At 42.0% G+C, this 23,306-nt stretch overlaps 2 protein-coding genes across 2 annotated transcripts; both read left to right on the top strand.

Moving 5' to 3' along the window:
* The first annotated feature begins 641 nt into the window (after positions 1-641).
* Positions 642-11,479, top strand: sypb (synaptophysin b). The gene is made up of 7 exons (XM_029506755.1): positions 642-753; positions 2,134-2,199; positions 7,959-8,083; positions 8,722-8,920; positions 9,019-9,210; positions 9,321-9,633; positions 11,344-11,479. Exons 1-6 carry the CDS (start codon positions 736-738, stop codon positions 9,600-9,602), a joined length of 882 nt encoding a protein of 293 aa, XP_029362615.1. The 5' UTR covers positions 642-735; the 3' UTR covers positions 9,603-9,633; positions 11,344-11,479.
* Positions 11,480-15,703: 4,224 nt separating this feature from the next.
* On the top strand, positions 15,704-23,124 carry plp2b (proteolipid protein 2b). The gene is made up of 5 exons (XM_029506465.1): positions 15,704-16,037; positions 20,451-20,606; positions 20,695-20,793; positions 21,716-21,812; positions 21,941-23,124. The coding sequence occupies exons 1-5, from the start codon at positions 15,945-15,947 to the stop codon at positions 21,952-21,954; spliced, it is 459 nt and encodes a 152-aa protein (XP_029362325.1). The 5' UTR covers positions 15,704-15,944; the 3' UTR covers positions 21,955-23,124.
* The last annotated feature ends 182 nt before the right edge of the window (positions 23,125-23,306 follow it).

Below are 23,306 nucleotides of genomic sequence, written 5' to 3'. Positions count from 1 at the left end.
ATAGGACTGTTAGTCTTTATTTATTTTGTTCACAGCTGTGCTCCAGTGGATGTGGAAAACCGCGCTGCCATTAGTGGAGAGGCAGATGGGCAACATCTGGGTTTCACTTCTCCTTTCATAGAAAAGAAAAACAACAAGCATGCAAAACAATCATTTGTGTATTTGTTGATCAGAGCCACATCCACGCTGTGCGTTCATTGTCTGACGCTCTTTGTGTGGCCTAGAGGGTTTGAACTCCCCCTGAACTCGGACCCGGCTTGCTTGGTGTAGAGTTAACAGTGATGGAAGAGAAAATGTCTTCCTCTAAAAATACAACTGCTTGTGTTGATGTCAGGTGATGTTGCTGTGTCGCTAATAAAGAGCAGCATGTTCACTGACCTTTTTATTTCTCCCCCCTTTAAACAAAAAAAACATCTCTCCTCCATGTCTACTAAGGCGTGCAAGGTCTCCAAGCTGCTCTTCTCTTCATAACCCCCCTGCGGGCGATCTCCCCGTAGAATAAAGCTGCGCTCTGATTGGACAACCCCCCCCCCCCTCCTCTTCCCACTCCACCTCCCGCGGCTACTCCACGTCCATCGGGTGTCCTGACGTCACGACGCTTCCACGTCCTCCACACTAGCTCGTGACGCAGTCCGGCTCTTCCTCCTGGACGTCTTCCTCCCCTGGGCTGTTCCGGATGAGACGCCTCCCTCCCTCCGCCCCTCTGATCCTCTTATCAGCGAGTAAGCGGCCAAGATGGATGTGGTAAACCAGGTAAGGGCTTTGGGGAAAGAAATTATCTGTTTTATTCTAATTCGGTTTGCTGCCTGATGTAATTTTGTTTTTCCTTATTTCCATTTGTCGTGCGCTGGCATGAAGGTGTTTTATTTTAGGCCCAAACTGCAGAAATTGACGGATTTAACGCCGCGTTTTCGAGCCTTTGAAGAAATAGTCAAATTTGTTTGTTTGTTTGGTTTAGTGTTGTTGTTGCTTTTTTTTTTTTTTTTTAAATCCCAAAATGCAAAGGCAGAGCACGACGGAGCTGCATCATCTGATCGTTTTCCGTTTTCCACTATAGATGCTGCAGTCGATGTGATGGAGAGGTCCGTTGACAGCAGCCTCTCTCAAACAAAAAAAATAAAATAAAAAAAATAAATAAATAAAAAGAAAAACGTGTAGGATGTGCTGACAATGACATGCAACAAACCAAAGACAGGATGCATCTGTTATCTCCAGAGATCCGGCTAATTGATTCCGATTGCCCGGCCCTCGGTGATGATGCTGCTGTTGCTAAGATAACAAACGGGAATCAGCTTTATTTCTAAGGCCCTCGGTGTTTTCGTGGAGCCGCAGTAGGCCCGACTGAGGGACGGCACACAGCTCATCCGTCAGGGATGGGAGGTCCGCAGGCTTTGTCGCCCTGCAGGGCCCCGGGCCCGATGCCTATTATTTCAGTCGCGTCATGCTTTAATATGGTGTTTGGCCCCCCGCAGCCGAGCTCCGGGCAGGTTTACGCTCATCCTCCATCCTGCGCGGCCATTTATTGATGCACGCAGAGACACGCCGCCTTCTTTGCGGTGTCGCATTCACCTGCGCACAAATGCCTCCACCTTTTCTCTCCCCGGGCTGCACAGCTTTCTCACAGATGACACACACACACACACACACACACATATATATATATATACATACACAGAGAGAAATAAAGAGCTGCTGTGAAGTGTAGAGCAAGAGAGCACAGGAGAGTTAATCAGCTTTGTGTAATTGTAATACAGGCAGGATCTCCCTCTCTCTCCCTCTCTCTCTCTCTCTCTCTCTCTCTCGCTCTCTTTCTCTTTCTAACACACACACTGAGCTTTTGATAGCATTTGAAGCTCATATCAAAATGACATACACTGTAGAAAGGCAGCATATCAGAGGCCATGAAAGCCGCCGGCTGTGACAGCTGACTCACTTTACTCACAAATATTTGCCAAATAAACACCTGCAGCTGCCAGCAGTAGGCCCCGACCTGCTGTGGGGTAGGAGGCTGAGGGTCTTTAATCATCATCATCATCATCATCATCATCAACAACAACAACAACCCGCCTGGCCTGGCGTTCTCCTCTATGACAAAAATCCAGAGCTGATTTTCTGATGTTTATGTTTTCACAGTTGGTGGCCCAAGGGCAGTTCACGGTAGTCAAACAGCCATTGGGATTTATAAAAGTACTTCAGTGGGTAAGTCATGGTTTGCCTTTTTTTCTCTTCCGTATTTTGAAGCAGCACTAATGCATCAATATTTTATAAGCTAATTCGACAATGCTAATAATGCAATGATACTGATAAAGGAATAAAAGGCTCTTACTGTTTGCGTAAAACGATGATGACGTGTCTCTTACTGACAGATTTGTGACCTTCTGAAACACAGAGGTCATACAGCTGCATGGAAGTTAACAATAGATGTGACTGTACAGTCAGAAAAGAAGCTTTACAGCAGAATACTTTTTTTTTTTTCCTTAATATGCTTTTCTTTTTCAACATGAACTCCACCGCAAGTCTAATAATTACTCTGTGACTTGTGCATTGAAAGAATGAGGCTAGCATTGAGATGGTGGAAGTGATGATGACACTGCCCCACCATGTCCTGAGCAGGAAACACCCGCAGGATGTGTTACATCACTGCTGTAGTAACATGGTTTCAGTTCACCAAGGAATATAATGACAGTTCGTCAAATGCTCCTCAGAGGCCGTGACTTCTGCATGTTAAAGCAATTTATTACGACACAGCTGATAATGGAGCCAGCTCATCCAGGAGGAGAAGCAGCTGTAAATCTTCCAATTTACAGAGGAAGGTTTTTTGTTTTTTTTTTTTGAGAGAGAGAGACGTACCATCATTAAATAGTCCCTGTTAGAATATTTGTATCCTATCTGACAGGAAACAATAACAGATTTTTACAGTTTTTACTGATAAATGCATCCACCTCCAGTTTAGGTAGAAACACCTTTACTAATTCAATCAATTCTTCGGATGCCACAGCCTCTCAGTTTTGAAGTTACAGCTTTTCTTTTTCTTGTTTAGGCATCAACTTGATATCGTTGGGGTTTGGTTTGTTGACTGGACAAAGTAATCAACACGATGACACAAATTAGACTGTTGTAGACCAAACAAATCGATCAAAATTCACAGTGACACCATGTTAGTTGCAACCTTTAAATCATGTAACCCTGTTTGGGATCATTTTTAAAGGTTCGTTAAAGACTGCACATACTATTGTCAAATGGTCGAGCATATCGTGTTATGTTGTACTTCTACACAGCAGCAGCAGCAGCAGCATGCCCAGGCTGCAGGCTTAACAGCAGTGCTTCTTTATTGCAGTTTTTTTCTCAACAGCTGGGGCACCACAGTGTGGGAATAGTGCTACTAATTACCCGTGCAGGCCCTGCAGCTAAGAGATGCTCTCTCACATGTGTGAAGTCAAGTGTCTGTTCTTTTCTGTTCTGTTGTGTTAAAGATCTGGTGTGATGTTCTGAAGTACAAACACGGTCACTGTTATCTGATACTGATCAAAATTGCTTGGGCAAAAAAGAAAAATATATTATGATTAAAAAAAAAAAATGCCAGTTTTGGCCTCTAAAATGTGACGATTTGAAACTTTTCCTTAGATATGTGCTAAATAAGTAGTTACAGGCAGCTGATGCGCTGACAAAACAAGCTACCTGAGGAGGTCACCTTGGGCTGTGGAAAGTCAGTCTAACAATTAGTCACAAAATAATCAGCAGCTGTAGCACTATTTAAATACAATTGTAGCTGTATTCTCCTTGTAATTGATCATTAAATATATGCATACACTGCAAATCTCAGGAGGGCTGATAGAAGCAAATTGTGGAGGTGGGGGGATGGGAGTCGGGTGCCTGTCTTGAGCACAGGCCTCGTAATTCTTAGCTGCGCTCCTGCTCCTCAGCCTGAGAACATAACACAGCCCAGACGAAAACAAGCATGCCAAATCAGTCCCGCTCCGTAATGAGTTCTGCAGATATGCCATTGAACAGTCAGTGGCATGAGTGTACTGCATGACTCTGTAGTCCTTCCCTGGAGCTGTCTGAGTGTGCCAGCACCTCATCACTGCCTCCCTGGGTCACAGCGAGCCAACCACCAATCAGCAGCCCCGCTCAGGAAGCCAGGGCCCATGAATCATCCGTCAGAGGGCCTGCGTTCCTCGGCGTCAGACTAGAGGAGGAGCTGCTGCTCTTTCTGGATTAATATGGGCATGCTTCACCAGCAACACAGTGTTTTTTAGGGAGGGGAGCGAGGAGCCACCCCTCAAAAGTATTTTTCCACTTTCTGAAGAAAGATGCAGGGAAAGAAAATCTAGTGTAAAATAGAAAGAGACCTGTTTATTTTTATTTATTTTTTTTTTTTTGGCAGCTTGCATGTGCACAATCGATAAAATAAAATACAAAAGCAGCTCTTCGTCAGCAGTGAGCAATGAGATGAAAGCGTCTGAAAATGAAGTGTGAAGCAGTCGTGTGGGTTGATGGTGTGAGATCTTGTTTTCTAGCTCTGAGCATGAACGTTACATCATTGAGTGAAAACTCCTGAGTGCAAGTTTTCACTGAATATGTCAGATTCAAACGTCATCCAAGGTATGAGGGAATCATGTAGCACTCCTCTCCACATCACCCCACCTCCTTTTCTCTTCCTCTCTGGGGAATAGTGCTTACATAGCCCAGATTTGACGGACGCGCGGAGACATTGAGTTCCCAAATCCAGCTGATGCAGAGCAGTATGCAAACAGCACTCCTGCTGCTGCTGCTACAGGATAGCACTGCTATGTTGAATTTCATCAGCATTCAAATTTCACTCTCTGACTCACACCCGACAAGACAGATAGGGCTGTTTGTGAGAACACGAAGTAAGAGCCTTATTCACTTTGGTGCAGTCCCGAACGTGGAATAAAGGCTGTTGATTTAGTTGTACCTCAGGGGGCTTTTGCTGTACATACGCTCTCTGTGGTTATTACTTCAGAACCTCCCGTGAAAGCTAACACAGCTTGTGTTTATTTTTTGCACTTTTGTGCTTTTGGCCATAAGCTGGCATGTGTGTGTGTGTTATATATAGTACTGCATGCTGTATATAACGCTATACAGCCTTATATATGAGAGATGAGAGAGCTTTTCTGTCTGAACACAGATACTATAAAGGAATTTTACAATAAAGCCCGATTTCACAGTTTTAGCTGCGTATGGACTCGCAAATTTGAAGGTACTGAATATCATCACAGAGCGCTGATTTTATGTCGATGAATGAGGTGATTAAAGGTGTTAAATGTATTTCATTATCCACTGTGTGGTATAGGTATGCAGATCTGTTTTCGCAGCAGGAGACACAGAAAGAGAGGCAGACGGGAGAGAAGCAGACAGATTGTTTGTGTCTGAGCACGTCAGATTGTGTATCTTCTCAGCACAGACGCGCTGACAACCGCCCAGCATACCGGGCCGGGTAGAAACCAGCCTCTGCCTCCTCACTGTGCGATGCTGCCAGCAGCGTTGCCATGGCGCCGAACACTCAGCGTGCCACTATTTCTTTTCTCAGTCCGACTGCGCCTCTCTTCCTCCTCCATCACCCCTCCTTCCACTCATCTGTCACCGGAGAAGTAAAGCTCTCCATTATATCACTGTGCCTTCTTTTGACATCCTGTTATCCTGCTTTACTGCCCGTGGTGTGACTCGTAGGTGGTGGCAGCATCGGTCAGCCCAACACTTCGGCCTACACTGAAATATCCCAAGAAACATCAGAGGGATTGACACTAAATTACGTGACATTCGTGGCTCCGACACAGTGAATCTGGGATTAACCCGCGTTGATCCTATCCATTGTCCTCTGCTGCCTGACACTTGAGTTGTTGAGTAAAATGCCTCAAAACTATTGGTAGGCTGTGAACTGTCGATTTCTATCAGTCCCGGTTGTGCTCTGTGTTTAGGCTAATGTTAGCATGCTAGCACACGAAAGTAAGATGGCAGACATCCATCCATGCCGACATTAGCTGGTAGCGCACGAGCGACTCTTTACTTATATTTACGTGTCTCATTATATTTAAATACACAAACATGATGAATGAGTCCTACATTTAAACCTATTTTACACCAGGGCCCGTATTTTATTTTAAAACCACGTCCTAAAAAGCCGCATTTCCATTTCGAAGTAAACACACTGTTCCCTCAGTTAATTTCTCGTATATGAGTGTGATTCAAATCACTGCAGGATGACTCAGTGAGGCTTGAAGAGATTATTTTTTTCTCATTAGAGGGAGTTTTCTCTATCTTCAAAATGTCTGTGCAGAAGAAGAAGGAGGCAGGAATCCCTCATTTGGTGCCCCAGCACTAAATGTTGATCTCCATATTGATCTGTCTTGTGAAACCTGAACTCCACACCATCTCAGAGGGTCAGTGAGAGAATGATGTGCTCGGTGGGAGCGCTAAAACCTTTGAATGGTCTCATTAATCAAAACGGCTACTACCATGAGTCAGCTAATGAAAACAAAACAAGGCATATTAAATACATCATAATACACACCGTGTGAAGGATTGTGCCAATGCTGCAAGGGTGATACATTACACATGCTGTAGGTATTGATCAGTTGCTGCTGCTGCAGGATTATATGCTGTTACTCTACTTTTGGCTTCAAACAGGAAATGCTGCACAAAACAGAACTCACCCATTTGAGTTTAGACCATTTTTGATCATGACAGCGAATGTCCATTTTTAATTCATGCATGTAGCCCTTAAAGCAGAGTGAAGTTTAAATGAGCTAAAGGTTTGATTGCTTTCTACATTTCCAATGAACATTATGAAAATGGAATGACATTTTTTCTATTTTATGGTGTATTTTAACCCCAAATTTACCCTCCAGAAAGAAAATGACTTGATTTTTGCACTTTCATTGCATCTATGGTTATTTGTGTTGATTACTAAAATGTTTTAAGGGGCATTTTGCCTATAAGAGAACACAAACATCTTAAAGACGATGGGAGCAGAGCTCACAGATAAAACAGACCATTAGAAGAAAAGCAGAATGAGTAAAAGTGATCCGCATGAATTCACTTTAGGCCACAGAGCCTCGTCCTCACTTCAGCTGAAAGATTACTGTAAATAGTTTACTGTGTTGGTTCCTGCAGCAGGTAGACTGAACTAGAAGACTGGAGTTAAGAGGGAGGTGACATTCCTTTGTGTATGTGTGTGTACAAGCTCACGTGTGCGGGTGTGGCTGGGATTGTGAGTACGTGTGTGTTTGTGTGTGTGACTGGCTATACAATCGCTTGTAGTTGAGTATTTGGTGACAGATGGTAGAGCACCTCAGTCAGATTAATAGCTGGATTTTCCATCCAATCGGATCTGGCCTGCAGCGAGGGGAGGGTGTGGTAAAAATAGTCTGATGCGTCTAATCTGTTGTGTGTGTGTGTGTGTGTGTGTGTGTGTGAGAGAGACAGAGAGAGTGAGTGTGTATCTGTATGCATGTCTGTGGTGTTTACGTGATTATAGGCATGAGCTGAGCTGTTGGTTCCTGAACTAACAGACTCTGAACGTGTGACACATCCCTATTTTACCACCAAAAAAAAAAAAAAAATTACTCGAAGAAGCCACATCAACTAAGTGGAGCAGTAACCATGGCAACAGGTGCAGGCCTTGCTGCGTAACGTGGTGAAAACGGTGCATTGATTTGCACTCTGTGTGCGTTTTTCAGCAGCTCACCGTGATTGGTGGAGATGTCAGTCAGCTTGAGACGCTGCAGGTGGTGAGAGCGGAGTCTGCATCTTTCAGCAGAACCGGCGCTGTCGCCTGATTTACAGTGGAGCTGTTTGTTTACACCGTTACATCACTCGAACAGACGCTGTGTATGATCAATGAGTCATGGAGGAGCGTGACATAAAAATCTCTGTTTCTCTCTATTTTTCCACAGTTTACCTAATTCGTCTCCTTTCTCATCTTTCTCCTGCAGATCTTTGCAATCTTCGCCTTCTCGACATGTGGCAGTTACTCTGGCATGTTCAAGATGAGCGTGGAGTGTAAAAACCGGTCGGAGAGTGACCTGGGCATCGAAGTAGAATTTGAATATCCATTCAGGTATCAATTCTTCATGATATAACCGTAGATCCACATTCAGCGCACAGCCTGAGGACCTCATTTTAAAGTTTGATTATTTGTCTCAGCTCTCCATCTTATGGTCTTATTATTAGCAAAGTGCATTTCTGTATAAATATACATTGTTTGACCTTGAAAATGAACATATATGCATCCACCATGTATACAATTGTTAGCTTAGCTGTCTGATTTTCTATATATACAGTAGCATACTGATGATATTTTGGACATTGGCCAGATTGAGCACTTTGTCATTTTGCATTTGATAAAATAGTCTGCCAAGGTATAAAAATCATATGTGGGTTAAACAAATGAGTTGTCACATGTTGATTAGTGACCCGTAGAGATTCTGTTAGGTGTCTATCCCCTTGTTTCCCCTTTGTACCATGTGAAACTAATGTTTAATGTTAATGTTTCCTTCATATTTGTCAGAATCTGAATCTTGCCAGAAAAAGAATAAAAGCATTTCTTAATGGCAGACTTCGCCCTTAACCCTTAAAATTTTAGAAAAAAGGTCAGAAAAAAAAAAAAAATCTAAAATAACTAATATAACTATGTCTTTATCTTTGAGCTCCTCTTGCTCTTCCGTCTCTCATGTCTGTCTCTCTCGATGTTCGAAGGCTCCATCAGGTTTACTTTGATGCACCCACCTGTAAGGGAGGGAACCCAGAGCGTCTGTTCCTGGTCGGAGACTATTCCTCCTCGGCTGAGTTCTTCGTCACCATCGGTGTCTTCTCTTTCCTCTACTCCATGGCAGCCCTCTCTGTATACTGTTTCATTTTGGAGAAGTACCGTGAAAACAACAAAGGGGCTCAGATCGTGAGTTTCCTTTTCCTTTATCTTCATGTACAGACTTTCAGTGAAGAGTCAGCAGGTATTAGTGATAAAAGCGATTATCTTGCCTTGTTGATTCCCAGGACTTTGTTGTGACGGCGATATTCGCCTTCATGTGGCTGGTGTCTTCATGTGCTTGGGCAAAAGGCTTGTCAGATGTGAAAACCAACACCGATCCAGAGAAGGTCATCACTCTCATTTCCGCCTGTGAGGAACCTGATAACCGCTGCCGTGAGATCTACGACCCCAAGGTCTCCGGCCTCAACACCTCTGTGGTGAGTCCTAGATGCTTCGGTCCGGACAAATTTGGCTTAGATCTTAATAGGAGAAGAGGAAGCCCTAAATTATTGTTAGAACAAATGCTGATCTCCTCTCTGCTCTGCAGGCTTTTGGCTTCATCAACCTGATCCTGTGGGTAGGAAACCTGTGGTTCGTCTTCAAGGAGACCGGCTGGTTGGCTTCATTCGCCGGAACGTACGCCCCATCGCAGGAAAAGCAGCCCGCCCCCGATTCCTTTGGGCAGGGAGGCTACGGTCAGCAGGACCCCTACGCCGGCTCCCAGGGAGGCTACCAGCCCGACTACAGCCAGCAGGGAGGCTACAATGAGGATGGAGGCTACAACCAGGGCTATGAGCAACAGCCCACCTCCTACTCTAATCAAATGTGAGCTTGTCCAGCCACACCACAGCTGCAGGATGGTGAGTAGATGGACTTCATTATAAACATCACAGTGATCTGATATTTATATATTTTGACTGTGAGCACATATTGTAGCTGTAAAAAGAAAAACAACAGCACCGTATTCACTCAGTTTACAACGTCTGCTGAAAATCAGCTGAACTTCAATGTTGCTATTTTGGTCAGCCAGTACGAGTTAAAGTATTATTGCTATGCAAATGACAAACAAACCTCTTCCTGAGCCTCTTTGCTCCCTTGAATGATATTCAAATATGGATGCATAGTAACGTCTGGCCCAACAGTTCGCTGCTCACAGCATGAAGGCATGCTGATCACCGCCAGCTTATTGCTCAGCAGAGCAAATAACCGGACTGAGCCTTCCTGTTACAGTAAAATACAATTACTCCAACTATTTTAGGGACAAAATCTGACATTGTATTTAGAAAGAGGAAGAGGTGAGCAGAACCATGAAGCGATTCATTTCTTCTCAACTCAGAGTGTGCAAATTTTTCAATTGGACTTTTGCAAATCGTGTGTGCGTCTTCAAAATTGGCTTTTTCTGATGAAATCCCCTCCTTTGTGTTTCGATCCAAAGAAAATCGCAAAAAGGAGTTTCTGTACTCAAACCCCTATCAGTGGCTCTAACTGTAAAACAACGTTGAAGACCTTCCAGCAGCATATACGTATATATATTTATATATATTTATGTTATATCGTGTGTGTGGATTTTGTGTCCCATCATTTGCACTGAAATTGAGTTAGGAGGTACTTAACCACGATCTGCCCAGATGAAAGCAAACATCACCACAACTCCAAACTCTTTCCACGCAATAATAGTGTTCTCTTATACACAGACAATATACCTGACAAATATCTGGGCTTATCCTTTAAAAACAACCATTATTCACATTTGTTGCTGAGCAGGGCTGATGTTCATTGGAACAACAGCTGTATGCTGAGTGGCGGAGGTGAAACTGGCACGACGTCACATCACCCTTTTACAGTGGCAGTTATGTGGCTAAGATTTATTCACATACATGTTATATTTATTTACGTTTTGTTATTCAGTTAATTGCAATGACTCGTAACTTCAACGCAAGGGTGAGAACAGCACGTATAATCACTTTTATTCTAAATAAGAAGTTTAATACTGGAACATTGAGTCACACGCTGCTGTATTTACACTCGGGTTCCATGAGTTCCTGTGAAAAATGAAAAAATCATTAAGTTAACGAGCTCCTTGGTGTAAAGCTTTGTTGCCATAAGAGTACTGAATAATACTGAATCTGACTGCATTCGGTTACTTTTTTCAATCTGCCTTCTACATGAAGATTTTACATGGCCACATAATAATCTGCGAAAGGCGTTTCTCTCTCCTGTCCTCACTGGTTTAAAGTGGGAGGTGCATCTTGACACTGACGAAGAGAAAAACGATAGACGATCACTCTGATGGTTGTCGATCATCTGTTGGTACAGAGAAACAGCAGCTTGAAATTTCTGTTTGTATCCCTGCTCTAATAACTTCGAGCTTTTCCATGTTACATAATTTATTACATAACATACACAACACTGACACGTATTACATGTTGCGTGAATAAATATATACAATATCAAGTAGCACTTACTGAATATCATCTCAAAGTGGGCGCGCTCTGTGATTCAAACGTGAATGTCATCGTCACTTTTAATTAATCCAGTTTTCCTCCCCTCTGTTTTTCCTCTCTTTCCAGGGTAATCTCGTCATTTTGGAGTGTGGCTCTTGACCACCACCTGCATTTCCACACTCCTCTGTTTGTCTGTTTGTGTATCTGTGAGTTGACAGGCGGAGAGATGGAGGCATGGTGGGCAGAAACTGGCGGGACCTGGGGAGGGGAAACACCACTGGGGAGCAGGATCTGTGGGGCGAGGGGTATTTAAAAAAAAAAAAAAAAAAAGTGGGAAATGGGTCTTTGCTGTAACATGATGTTTATTCTCGTGATGTATTTAACTGTAGAAGACAACAGAGGATTGTCTGTTTGGTTATACGAGAAAAACTTGAATACAAATACCAAAACATTCGTTGACGAACATTTAAGAGAAATCTTGTAACGGAAAAGACATTTATGAAGAAAAAAAATTGTAGTTATATTTAACATGGGAGAATGTATTTGTTTGTGCTGTGTAAATATCAACATGCTGATTATATATGATTATATGTACACAGTTGAATAATTGTGCACTCCATATTAGTTGTTATACAACAAATGTTGAGCACAGAGTTATTCAATTGCATTTACTTTGGTTCTGTTTAGGAGCTCACATAGCTTAGCCTTTTTCCTTCGGTTCCTTTCAGTTAGTCTCGCTCCAACGATGGTTTTATGTATTCATCTCAAATCTGTGAACATCTTTCTACTTTTTTTTCCATTTTCTCATGTGATGGCAAGTGTCGAAGGGGAAACGTGAAGAGATTTCTTGATATACAAAGTGAGCTGAGAAAGCGTAATATATAGTGGTTGAAGTGAATAGATGATAAAACATGGTTATAAGTAGTCAGTTTCAACTTTATTTATGTTTTTATATATTTTTTTTTTCAATCAAATATCCACGTGGAGAGAGGATAAACTCTCGTGATACGCAGAACATTTTAAATCCTGACATACAAAATCAAAAATAGCATATAAGGCTAAGAAAATTAGTGAGCATGGTAGCATCTCACATTTTGCTGTGCTCTATAGTGTGCTGTCAGTATGAATATTGTGAGTCGGGGCAGAGAACAACAGTTTTTAGCGGCGTGTGTGTTCGTTTATTTGTTCAGATTTATGTGACGGCATCCAACAGGTTGTGTCAGTGGACCTTGTCTTGTTTTTTCAATCGCCTTTTTATGTGGACCAGAGAGTTGTGAGACAGAGTCATGTAGTTTTTTTTTTTTTTTATGGTTTCTGTCACCCTGTAATCAGTCGCACACATAACTCACGTCAACATGAACCAGGTAAATGAGAATAAAGTACGTGTGCATTTTAAAGGTGACGCACAGTTGAGCAAATATGTCTCCATATGAACTTTTCTTGCATCCTCAATCCTTCTTTATCACTTCTCTGTCTGAAGGCAAATCAAATTACTGCATGCATCTTACACTTTGTATTCTAAAGCATCCCTGAACTTATTGGAGACGCTGAGGCTCAAAGGTGCAGCGAAGCATCAGACTAGGCCGCGACGCTGTGGTATGTTCGATTCCATCGTTGTAGATACTGCACACAACCACATACAGCAGCTCCGCTATATTTCACTAACAGCACAAAGTGCTGCAATAGTTACATCTTCCCAGATATAAATATGCCTGTCCTGCTGCCAGTCCTGTGTTTGGATATGTAAGATCGTGTTTGCCAAATGATAAGAAATGCGTGTTGATTGGTAGTTTCGCTTCCACAGCTGTCGTCTATTTCCAGTATATCCATCCATTACAGAGCCTTCGTTCAACTGGTTTTATTTTATTTTATTTTTTTTAAATAAGGGTTCTTTAATTCAGGCAGTGTAGAAGCACCTGGCTATCTCTTTTCCTCTGGTCACCCCCCCCCATCTCTGTTTTTTCCTCTCACTATCTCTTCCGCTCTTTCATTGTAGCTCTTATAAATATGCTGAAATGAAATATACTCTGTTGTTAGTGGTGAATGATGTCTTGTGATACTCTCTACGCCTTTGGATAGTGCTGTGTTTATTGTGTATGATGTATACATATTAGTATTTATGATAATGATAAGTCAGAGAAAAAAAATATCCAAGACTCTCCAGAATTCTGCTGTATTCTTATTATATGGGATCCATGTGAAACAAAATGAAATAAACTTGAAATTATTCTGTTGAAGGTTAAAATGTGCACTTCTGTTAATAGGATTGTCTTTTTTTTTTTTTTTTCCTTTTTCTTTTTGCTTGGGTGACTTGTGTTTTAAATGTTATTCATCTGTTTTGTCAATATATATTTTAACAACATTTTCTTGTGGACTAAACAACATTTTTTTGATAGTCTTCTGGTAGATGGCAGCAGTAGCCAGGTCTTGGTTTGCCCTTTAAACACCATTTCAGGCCGGCTGGGGGTTAATATGTAGGTTAGTCTGACGGGCTGAGTGGATGTTAATCCAAAAATAACCTGCACACTCTCCAGGCAAACTATGATGCCCCAGTTTGTGGTTTTGGTGAAACTCAGCATGGTTCTCCCCGGTGGTCACAGAGAGAATCAACTTCGCCCACCATTTGGCCTAGTTCAAAGGCGAATTAAAAATTACTATTAACTATGACACAGTGGCTAAGGTCAACGGCTTCAACGGGTATAACAGTGCTGAAGTCATCTGTGATGATTATATGTCATAAATTAATCTCATTGGTTGCCGTTAGCACAAACATTGTTGCTATTTTCAGTAATGAGTAAACTATTTCAGTTTTATTTGATGTTGTTAGTTTGTTTGTTTTGAGGGAACAGTAAATGATAGTTAGCTAAGATAAAGAAACCCCCCCCCCCCCCCTCCACACACACTCACACACACACACACACACAAATACAGCAATGACTAATCAAGATACTTCAAAGGTAATGTTTTAACTGGAAGAGCGAACAGTGTTTCCTGTTGGGTCCTATTGGATTAAGGGCCCATTTCACCCCATTTATTATGATTATTGTTGAATTTACAATCCCATTAAAGAGAAAAAAGAAATCTTTTTATTCCTCCAGTACTACATTAAAAGGAGTTGTTATTCAATAGTTACTTCCCCTGGTAACTAGTCAATTTCATAATGCTGTAACTCAATTACTAAGTCAGTTACCTGGTTACTGTAACTAATTACTTTTTGAAACGTATGTGCTGTTAATATATGTCAGAATCAGAATCTCTTTATTGTCATAATAGCAAGTACAACAAAATTGAGGTAGCACTTGGTTTCAGTGCAACAAGGCAAACATAATATGTGTAAAGAGATTGATGTTATCAGTGTACATCATTATTTTGTTACTGAAGTTTCCAAAGTAGACATCATCTTTTCGAAAATGTGTTTCTTGTAATGATTCGTCACTTTCTTATCAGCAGTCACAGCTGCTGACTGCAACAGGCAGTAGATCCACTGTAGTTACTTCTAACTAACTTAACTGATACTGAATCTGCACAGAAAGTCATACTCGGTTTCTGAAATATTATAGATTAGACTACTTCGAATCAGTAAAAACAAAATGTTGTCCTTGATCAGCGATGGCATTGAATAGCTAATAACACAAACATTCATCACTCATTTCTCTTGTGATACATTAAGGTTTTGTTGCTGGCTCAATGTTGTGACAAACTTGTTGTGCAGCGCAGTCAAGACAAAAAGTCCCATGAAGTTGTTGTCATGCAGTTGTTGAGGTAAACATTAAAGCTGTGGTGGAAATTTGGTGATCAAGCCATGCAATGGGGGGAAAAAACTGAATGTGGCTCTTTTTTTTTGTTATCAACCACACCATCTAACAGGGAAAGTACACCATGAGTTTTACCACTCTATGTGTTTCCTGATTGGAGAAAAGTGTTACAACTGTCCTTGGTCTAGCTTAGCACAAAAAAAAAAAAAAAAAAAAAAAAAAAAAAATGTAAGAGTTTCTCAAAACAGCATCTGAGTTAATGTACTTTTACAATAATTTCCGTTTACTTATTTAGCAGAGGCTTTTATCTAAAAAACAAAATAAGAACTTAAAGCTGAGGGAGTTTATTGCAGGAGAATAACTTTCAAATTTGTATTAGTAACTTAATAAAATTGACTTATGTGTCATGAAAAATATAAATAATGTACAGCTTACATAAGAACAGTGCATGTACATGATATTGTTTTTGTTGCTTTCTATTTGTGTATTTGTTTGTGTTACTACTTTTCTTTATTATTGATGCCCATAATAATATTATAATAATAATAACACTGTTAGATGTGACTTTTTGCAGCAGGTTTCTTGTGGTGTTTCCGAGCGGCCCCTGAAGGCGGCTCAGCCCTGATGGAGGTGGTGGTGGCGGTGCTGCCCGAGTCTCTGCGGCTCCTCCAGGGGCCAAGCGGAGCCGCCGCCCCGCAGACAGTCCCTGAGCTCCGCCCTCCGGCCTCCGCCCTCAGGGGGGGAGAGAACCTCACACCGAGCGGCGTCACTCAGCGAGACTCATTCTGCGGAGAAGTTCGATTCATCCGGCTGGAAGAAGAAGGAGAAAAAGAAAGAGCGAGTAAATAAATAAATAAATGAATAAATAAGAGCATCCAGCAGAGCAGCAGCCGAGACGGAGACACCGCTCGTCTTTTCTGGAAATTTAAAAACAGCCAGCGACCGTCGGTGCAGTAAGTGACTGATCACAGAATGGCCGATCCAGCCAACTCCGCAGCCAGCTGCATGGAGAAGTTCAAAAGTTACGCCAAGACGCAGAAAGGCTTCATCCTCGTCTCTGAAATCGTAAGTTCACCTCACCGATTTAAACCAGATAAGGCTGAGACATAAAAAAGCAGCAACAACGTGCTCGTAAGTCTGACAGCTAATGGATGTTCCATGGATGGTAAATATAAAAATGTAAATAATGAAGGCTGTGGATGGTTCGTGTTGATTCGGTTGCTGACTCTTAAAGGTGTCTAAAGGTGGGAATGTAAAAGCATGCGGCCACGGAGCTGAGGGATCATGAGGAAGGGTGAAGGGTTTCCACCTGTCACATCTGTCCTTTCGGTGCCAAATTGGCACCCAAGTGTCAAATAGTTGGGTGCTGGCGGCAGGGGAAAGGCCTCATGGGTTAATTCAGGGCAGTGAGTGCTGTCAGGAAACTCCTTTCCTCCTCATTACCGGGCTGAACACAGAAAGTTGGTAGTCCAAATATGGGAGGGGAGAAAATGCAGTGGCCGCCACATTCCTGATAGTATCAAGGCTCACAAAGCGATTTCACCCTCTCTCTGCACTGCCTGTTTGCACATCTGGCTCACACAGGAAGAAGCAGAAGCAGCGACCCAACACCTTCGTCCCACGAATGATCAGCGACACTTCCTCTGTGGGAAAACTTCTGATTCCTTCTGACGCCGGCCATTATTCTCACATGATCGCCTTTGTTTGCATTTCACAGTGGTCTGTTCTCGTAGCACATGAGGTATTTTGACCAGAAATAACTGGTCAAGAAAATGCCGTACTTCTACATTTTGCATCAAATACATCAAATGTTCACGCGCTTTGAAAGTATGCAAAATGATGCAAAATGATGAATATTAGCTCCACCACAGACAGCCACAACATTTAGGTGTCACTTCCATACCGATACTTACATTAATGATGCAGCGTTCAGCAAGTTATTCATACTGAACACTTTAAGCACAGCTACTTATGTAAAAACAGCGAAATTTGTAATTGAGTGCGACTTTAGCAAAAGTAAATGTTTTCTGAACTGTTTCCACTGCTGCATTTATTTTATTTTTATGCCTTCATCTTAGTCAGTAGCTGGCAGAGAGGCTGCAGCAAGAGAGAGAGGGAATGACCTGCAGCAGAGGTTCCTGGCCGGATTCGAACCAGGAACGTTGCGATTGTACACGCTAAACCGCTCAACCACCAGCGCTCCCGCCACAATGTCATAATTTTTTCCACTGTGCACACACTGTGGTGTATTATCACATATCTCACAGTAGCCTACAGTAGCCTCTGTTATTGTAAACAGTGTTAATACTCACCCGGTTTCCAAGACTGAAGGAAGCACTTTGTGTCAGTCATGACAAGATCATAACTCAGCAAGCTCTTTATCAAGCAGCCTCTCAGATGTTGGAGGTCAGCGGTCCACCCACTTTCAATTTTCTCTTTTTTCCCCCTCTTTCTCTCTTTTTGGATGTAATGGAAATTCCAGGCTGCATGTGAAGTTTGGCCCCAGGAACATAAACTGCTTAGCACACATCTCTTGTGTGGACGTCTTCGTGCTTCACTGGAGACATTCAGTAGTTTGTTGTTTCCTTGCCCACACGGGACTCTTACTCTAAAGGAAGTTGTCTGCGATGTCAGATGTCTGAAATAGTTTTCAGTGAGCAGAGGGTGTTGACTGAAACAGGAAGTCAAATGTCATTATTGCTTATTCAGCCCAATCTGATAGGAAATAGGACGTTTAACCCTGGAAACTGGGAACACAAGTCCTCCAGCTTGTGGCCTAAACGTCAGAAGGAAAAAATGGCATTCTTCATACACTGCGAACAAGTTTTGACAGGCAGGCCCTAACAGATGACATGTAGACTAATTCTCCATTCTTTTTACTCTGCCTGTCAGCAAATTCCCAAACTTAAGCATACTGAGGCAGGAGAGCAGCATGGAGGTCAGTCACACCCATGTAGTGCAACTTTGTGTTTGAGTCAGTTAAGCCAGTGGTGATAAATCCGGATGAGTCATGCACTGCGGCAGTATTCCACCTTACTGTATGAAGTGACCACATTTTCTTATGAGTGGAAGCCATTTCTGTTTGGTTTTTTACTTTAAGGAAATTCTTAATCGGGAAAAGTGGAAGGGGGGGGGGGGGGGGGTGAAATTACTAGAAGTTGTGTGGAGAACTTTCCATTTTGCCGTGAACACACATGGTATACACTTTAGTAAGCCACAGTAAGTGCTAAAAACTGCCTCAAAATGTAAGTCACTTCCCTAGCAACTGTTTTTGTTTGGTGAGCCTCCACACAACGGACTACCTCTTGGCTCTCAAGTTCCTGCTGACTATAATTAGCCAACAGTTCACAAGAATTTCTATCCAGTAAGTTTAAAAGAGCGGCTTATTATGCTAATGTGAATAGATCCTAGTTGGGACCTCTTAAAAGTGACCCATGCAAACACATCTGCCGTTGTGTAGAATACATAAAGGTGTCAACATCTCAGAGCCTTTCTTGTTCTTCAGGACTTGTGTAGTGGGTGTTTCTCTGTGTGACGGCTGCTCTCCGGCCTGAATAGAGCCTCCTTTGTGTGAGCCACCGCGCTACTCTACAGAGGCAGTTTGTGCCAGTCCCGAGAACACATGAACCACTGATACATCTGGCCGGCTGTGCGTTTGTGTAACGTTTGCGGGTGAAAGGAGGGGAGGCAGCAGTGACAGATGCAGGACTCGGTCTCGAGGCAGTTACATCATGCGTGTATCATATAGACTGCAGCGATTTGAGACTTGACGCTGAGATGTCTGTGTCTGAGAATAAAACACTGCAATGTGCAAAGTGTGCTTTTTTTAAACACACATCAGAATCAGAGCTGTTACAAGAATAAATGATCTCACTTGTCAGGCTGGTTGTTATAAATAGACTAATGTGAATGGCATTTAGCGTTTTATGGGACACCACTTGGCTTGAAATGACTTTTGGACTTTTACCTGAAGTTGCACTGCTTTTCAACTTTCATACGCTCACAGGTCAGATTATTAGAAAACCTGTACACCTGCTCATCCGTGCAATTATGCAGTCAGCCAATAAGACGGCAGCAGTGTAATGCAATAAGTCATGCTGACACAGGTTAGGAACACCAAAGGCATAACTATTAATGCTTGATTAGCTATGTGGCTGTCAACACGTTTGTAACAAGATGGCTCAGAGGAGAACAGCCAGGCTGAAATTTAAGGTGGATGAGCTTCAGCAGCAGAAGACCAGCGCAGGTTCCTCCTCCCAGCCAGGAACCTAAATCCGAGAGGACAGTGAACATAAACCCGCCAACACTGGACAGTTAAAGACTAGATGAATGGTTTCTCCTGAGACAGCAGGTGGTCATGGTTTGGACAAAATCTGGCCTCAAACTGCATGAATCCATGGACCAAGCTGCCTTGTGTCAACAATCCTCTCTGGTGGTGGTGGTGGTGGTGGTGGTGGGTGGGGAATATTTTCTCTGCACAATCTACACCCCTGAATACCAATCAGTCAGGATCTGAATGCCGCGACTGTCCCGAGCTTAGTCACTAACCGTGTGCATCACTTCATAGCCACGATTCACCAACTTCTAATTCTAGCTTCCATCATAATGCACCACACCCCAAGGCGATTTCATGAATGTGACAAAGAGTTCAGTGAAGTTCGCCACCCACCCCACCAAAAATCAAAACAGAATCCAGAACAGCTTTCAAATATAGCAGAAGAGGAGATTCGTAGGTGAAAGAAATCTGCAGAAATTATGTGATCCAATTGCTTCAACATAGAGCAGAGTCTCAAAGGAATGTTTTCAGCATTTTGTGGAATCCGTCCCATGAAGAACTGAGGCTATTTTGAGAGCGAGGGAGGCCGTCCCCAGCTTTAGTCAGTTGCTCCTAATAAAGTGTTCAGTGAGGGTATGTCTGTTGTGTGAACGCATCTACCCACAAAGTTTGACAGCCGCAATCTTCTGAGCTGTAGGCTGCTGCTGCATACATTTCAGATTTTTCTACATTGGCAGCGTTTCAGTGGAATTCACTGAGAAGAATACGTACATGCATGTTTTTTTTTTTTTACCCCTCATATGGAAGGAAATTATCTTGAAAAAAAAATATAAAAAAAAAAAAGCTCCAACAACAAAACAGCAGAAGTGGTACTTCATTGTGAAATAGTGTGAAATAATGTGTTCCAACAGTTTTACTTTGTATCTTTGTGTGAGAAATGGTTAATGTTATGTGTTTGTTGAATTGTGAACTGAACAATGCTGGCCTTGTCGGGGTGATTTACTATCAGACTGGCAGCAGCTATTGAGTGGACAAAGACCTGTTTCTGCCACTCGGTGCCCGATGACTTGTCCTTTCTCAGGTGCAGCTGATCTGCCGACTTTGAAACTCTCACGCAGGAAGAATGTGTCACTTTTCTGTTGTAATACGTTTATACTAATTATTCTCTCTCCACCTCCCCTTCCTCTTCTCCTCACTCTCAGGTGATCAGTTTAATCATCCTCATCTGCTATGCTGCCTCTCGGTATGGAGGCTACTCCGCCGTTGCCATCTGTGAGATGGTCTTCGCCATTGTCTTCTTCGTGATCTTCATGATGGAGTTGGACAAGCAGATCCAAGTGGTCAACTGGGTCTGGAGTGTGAGTGTTTTGTTTGTATTGCCACGCTCACGCACACGTGTCAGAAGTTGCGCAATGCTTTCATCTTCTGCTTTTTTATTTTGTGCAGGATCTTTTCCGTGCTGGTATTGGCGCCATCCTATACATCATCACTTCTCTGATTTGTGTCATCGGAGGTTCTGGGGATGGCGCTCGTATCGCAGGCGGGGTCAGTTAAGACAGTTTGGCTCAGCCCGACTTCTCAACTGCATTTCTGAAACTGCTCATAACTACACAAATTTCATTGTTTGTTTTGACAACCAACGGCTGAGTCTTTGAATTATAGATATGAAAACTACTAGGAGTGGGAGGTTATATTCCTACGGTGGTTTCAGTATGGCGTATACACAAACGCTAAATGAAAGCAGTCAGTTGGTGTCGCACTGGCTCTATCACATCGCGTACTGCATATAAGCTGAGATTGAAACTCACTCTTCCTTCCTGTTAAAGTAAGAGGAGAAGGTAGAAGACTTCCACCATTTCCTTGTCAGAGAAATGCTTTGTAACTAAATGAAAGAACTGTGAGAATGTGTTTTTATTGTATGACAATTTAATTTTATATTTGTTTTTATTGTAAAATTAAAATTTTCATTTCATTCATTTTTCATTGTTTTTACGTCTCCCACTGCATTCTTTGTCTGTTTAAATACATCCTAAGCTATTTATACCTGCATCATATAAGCTTGGGTCTGAATGCATGAACAACAGATGAATATCGCAGTTTAATCTTTGTTGTAATTATTATTTTTTGGGCTTGTATGCCTTTATTCTGACAACAGTAAGTGATAGAGAGGCCAAGAGAAAGTACCGCTTGCTCACCCATGCTGCCTTGAAATTCTTTTTATGGGTACAACCACATTTTTGGAATATGTGTAAAATCAACATGAGACTGTAGGTGAGCTTCTGGTGTGAACGGGGTTGGAAATTCTTCTACTTTCTCTTCTGCCTTTGGTTTAGTTTAAGAGAGCTATTATGTCTACATTTCTGTAGTTTTACACACTGCTATTAAAATGTTTGCTTGCTTTTTTTTTTTCACGGTCTGTAAATCAGATTATTATCGTGATTCTGATCCTGAGTTGTTGTCTTTTTAGGTGTTTGGCTTGATTGCTGGTCTCCTGTTTGCCTATGATACGTACACCATCTTCCTGCAAATCAAGAGCACCAGGCAGCACACAGCAGCGTCTACCCGTGAGTGGCATTTACCTATTTGCACAATCTTATCAAAACATACGGTTTGTGACACAAATACTTTTTTCCCTGTCTGACTGTTTGTTTGTTTTTTGTTTTGTTTTGTTTTGTTTTGTTTTTTTTTGCAGATGACGGAGTTTAAACACTCCGATATTCGCGTACCTCTGTCAAAAACGTAGAAGAAGGACAAAAAGGGACGTATGCCAAAGTTGGTTGAAGGGTGAAGCAGGGAGGATTATGGACAGTAAATTGAACAGGTCAAAGTTTAATCAATGCCACTGTATGGGTGTGAGCAGACAAGACAAGAGATTTCTTTTAAAGCTGTGTTTTAGAGGAAGATGGCACAGCCAGCGAGTGGCACTGTACATCTGTGCCTGCATGTAAGACGAAGCCTTGTCTGCTACACACCAAGAAATCCCTTCAGACACCTTTTGTCCACCCTCAATGCACCACTGATTAAAACAGGAAAACTGTAAATAGCAGGCACTGTAAAACTTCGGTTGTTGTTGCCAAGCAGCTTGCCTAATACACGTCTACTGTTAATGCACGGTGTATTAAGCAGTACCTGTTTCATTTGGACCGAAGAAGTAACTGACACTTGAATGGGTTGTGTAACATCAATACTGTGCTCTTCTTGAGTCTGATCTCTGTTTTTTCACTGAGGTTTTTCAGCAGTATAAACATTTCCTTTCCATTATTGAATCAACGCTCCCCAGCGTACGTCCTGGGTTTCAGTGCCTTAACGTCTCGTTCACATTAGACAGTTCCTTCAGCCTAGTTATATTTTATTCCCAAATCTCAAACATTTGATGTAGTCTACTTTCATTAATCTGTGTCATGAGGACCTGTAACAGTTCGTGAACCACAAACCACATTTTGTTCATCGGAGTTCATGTCATCCTCCACTTTTACCCGTTTAACTTTGATTTTTGCTCAGGTTGTGTTTTTTGTTTTTTTTTTAATGTTTAACACATTGTTGAAGGTGCGGACTCTCTCTCAGCTGTCACATTTTATGGTCCAGTAGTACAGCCCACTTTTCTTTTAAGAACTGTTTTTCACTTAATTTGTTAGATGAAGAAAAAAAAAGGAATTTCTAAAGAAATGTTCAATTTGATCATATTTTAATATATGAATGTCCCAGTTTTAATGTCTGTTTCCTCTTGTTAGATGGTTATGTCAACTAAAACATTGCCTTATTTAGTTTTTTCTTGTTTTTTTTTTTTTTCTAACAAGTTTTACTGCAGTTGTGAGTTCAAAATTCAAAGCAAACATGTTTTTGGAAATAAAAGCCATTGTTACTGCAGTGAAAACATTTTTGGCAGCTTTAATTGTACACTAATACTGCAATGTGCGTAAATCTAATGTTGGATATCATCAGCTTTACTCAACAAGAACTTTATTTGCTTGTACGTATTCGGATGTATTTGGCCTAAATTGTCTTCTATCATTTTGCCACTAGATGGAAGCAGATTCATTCATTAGAAATCAGTTACC

Source organism: Echeneis naucrates, chromosome 7 (assembly GCF_900963305.1).
Source record: "Echeneis naucrates chromosome 7, fEcheNa1.1, whole genome shotgun sequence".
In the NCBI taxonomy this organism is placed as follows: Eukaryota; Metazoa; Chordata; class Actinopteri; order Carangiformes; family Echeneidae; genus Echeneis; species Echeneis naucrates.
Note: the sequence above shows the minus strand (reverse complement) of the source record. Positions and strands in the feature narration are given on the sequence as shown.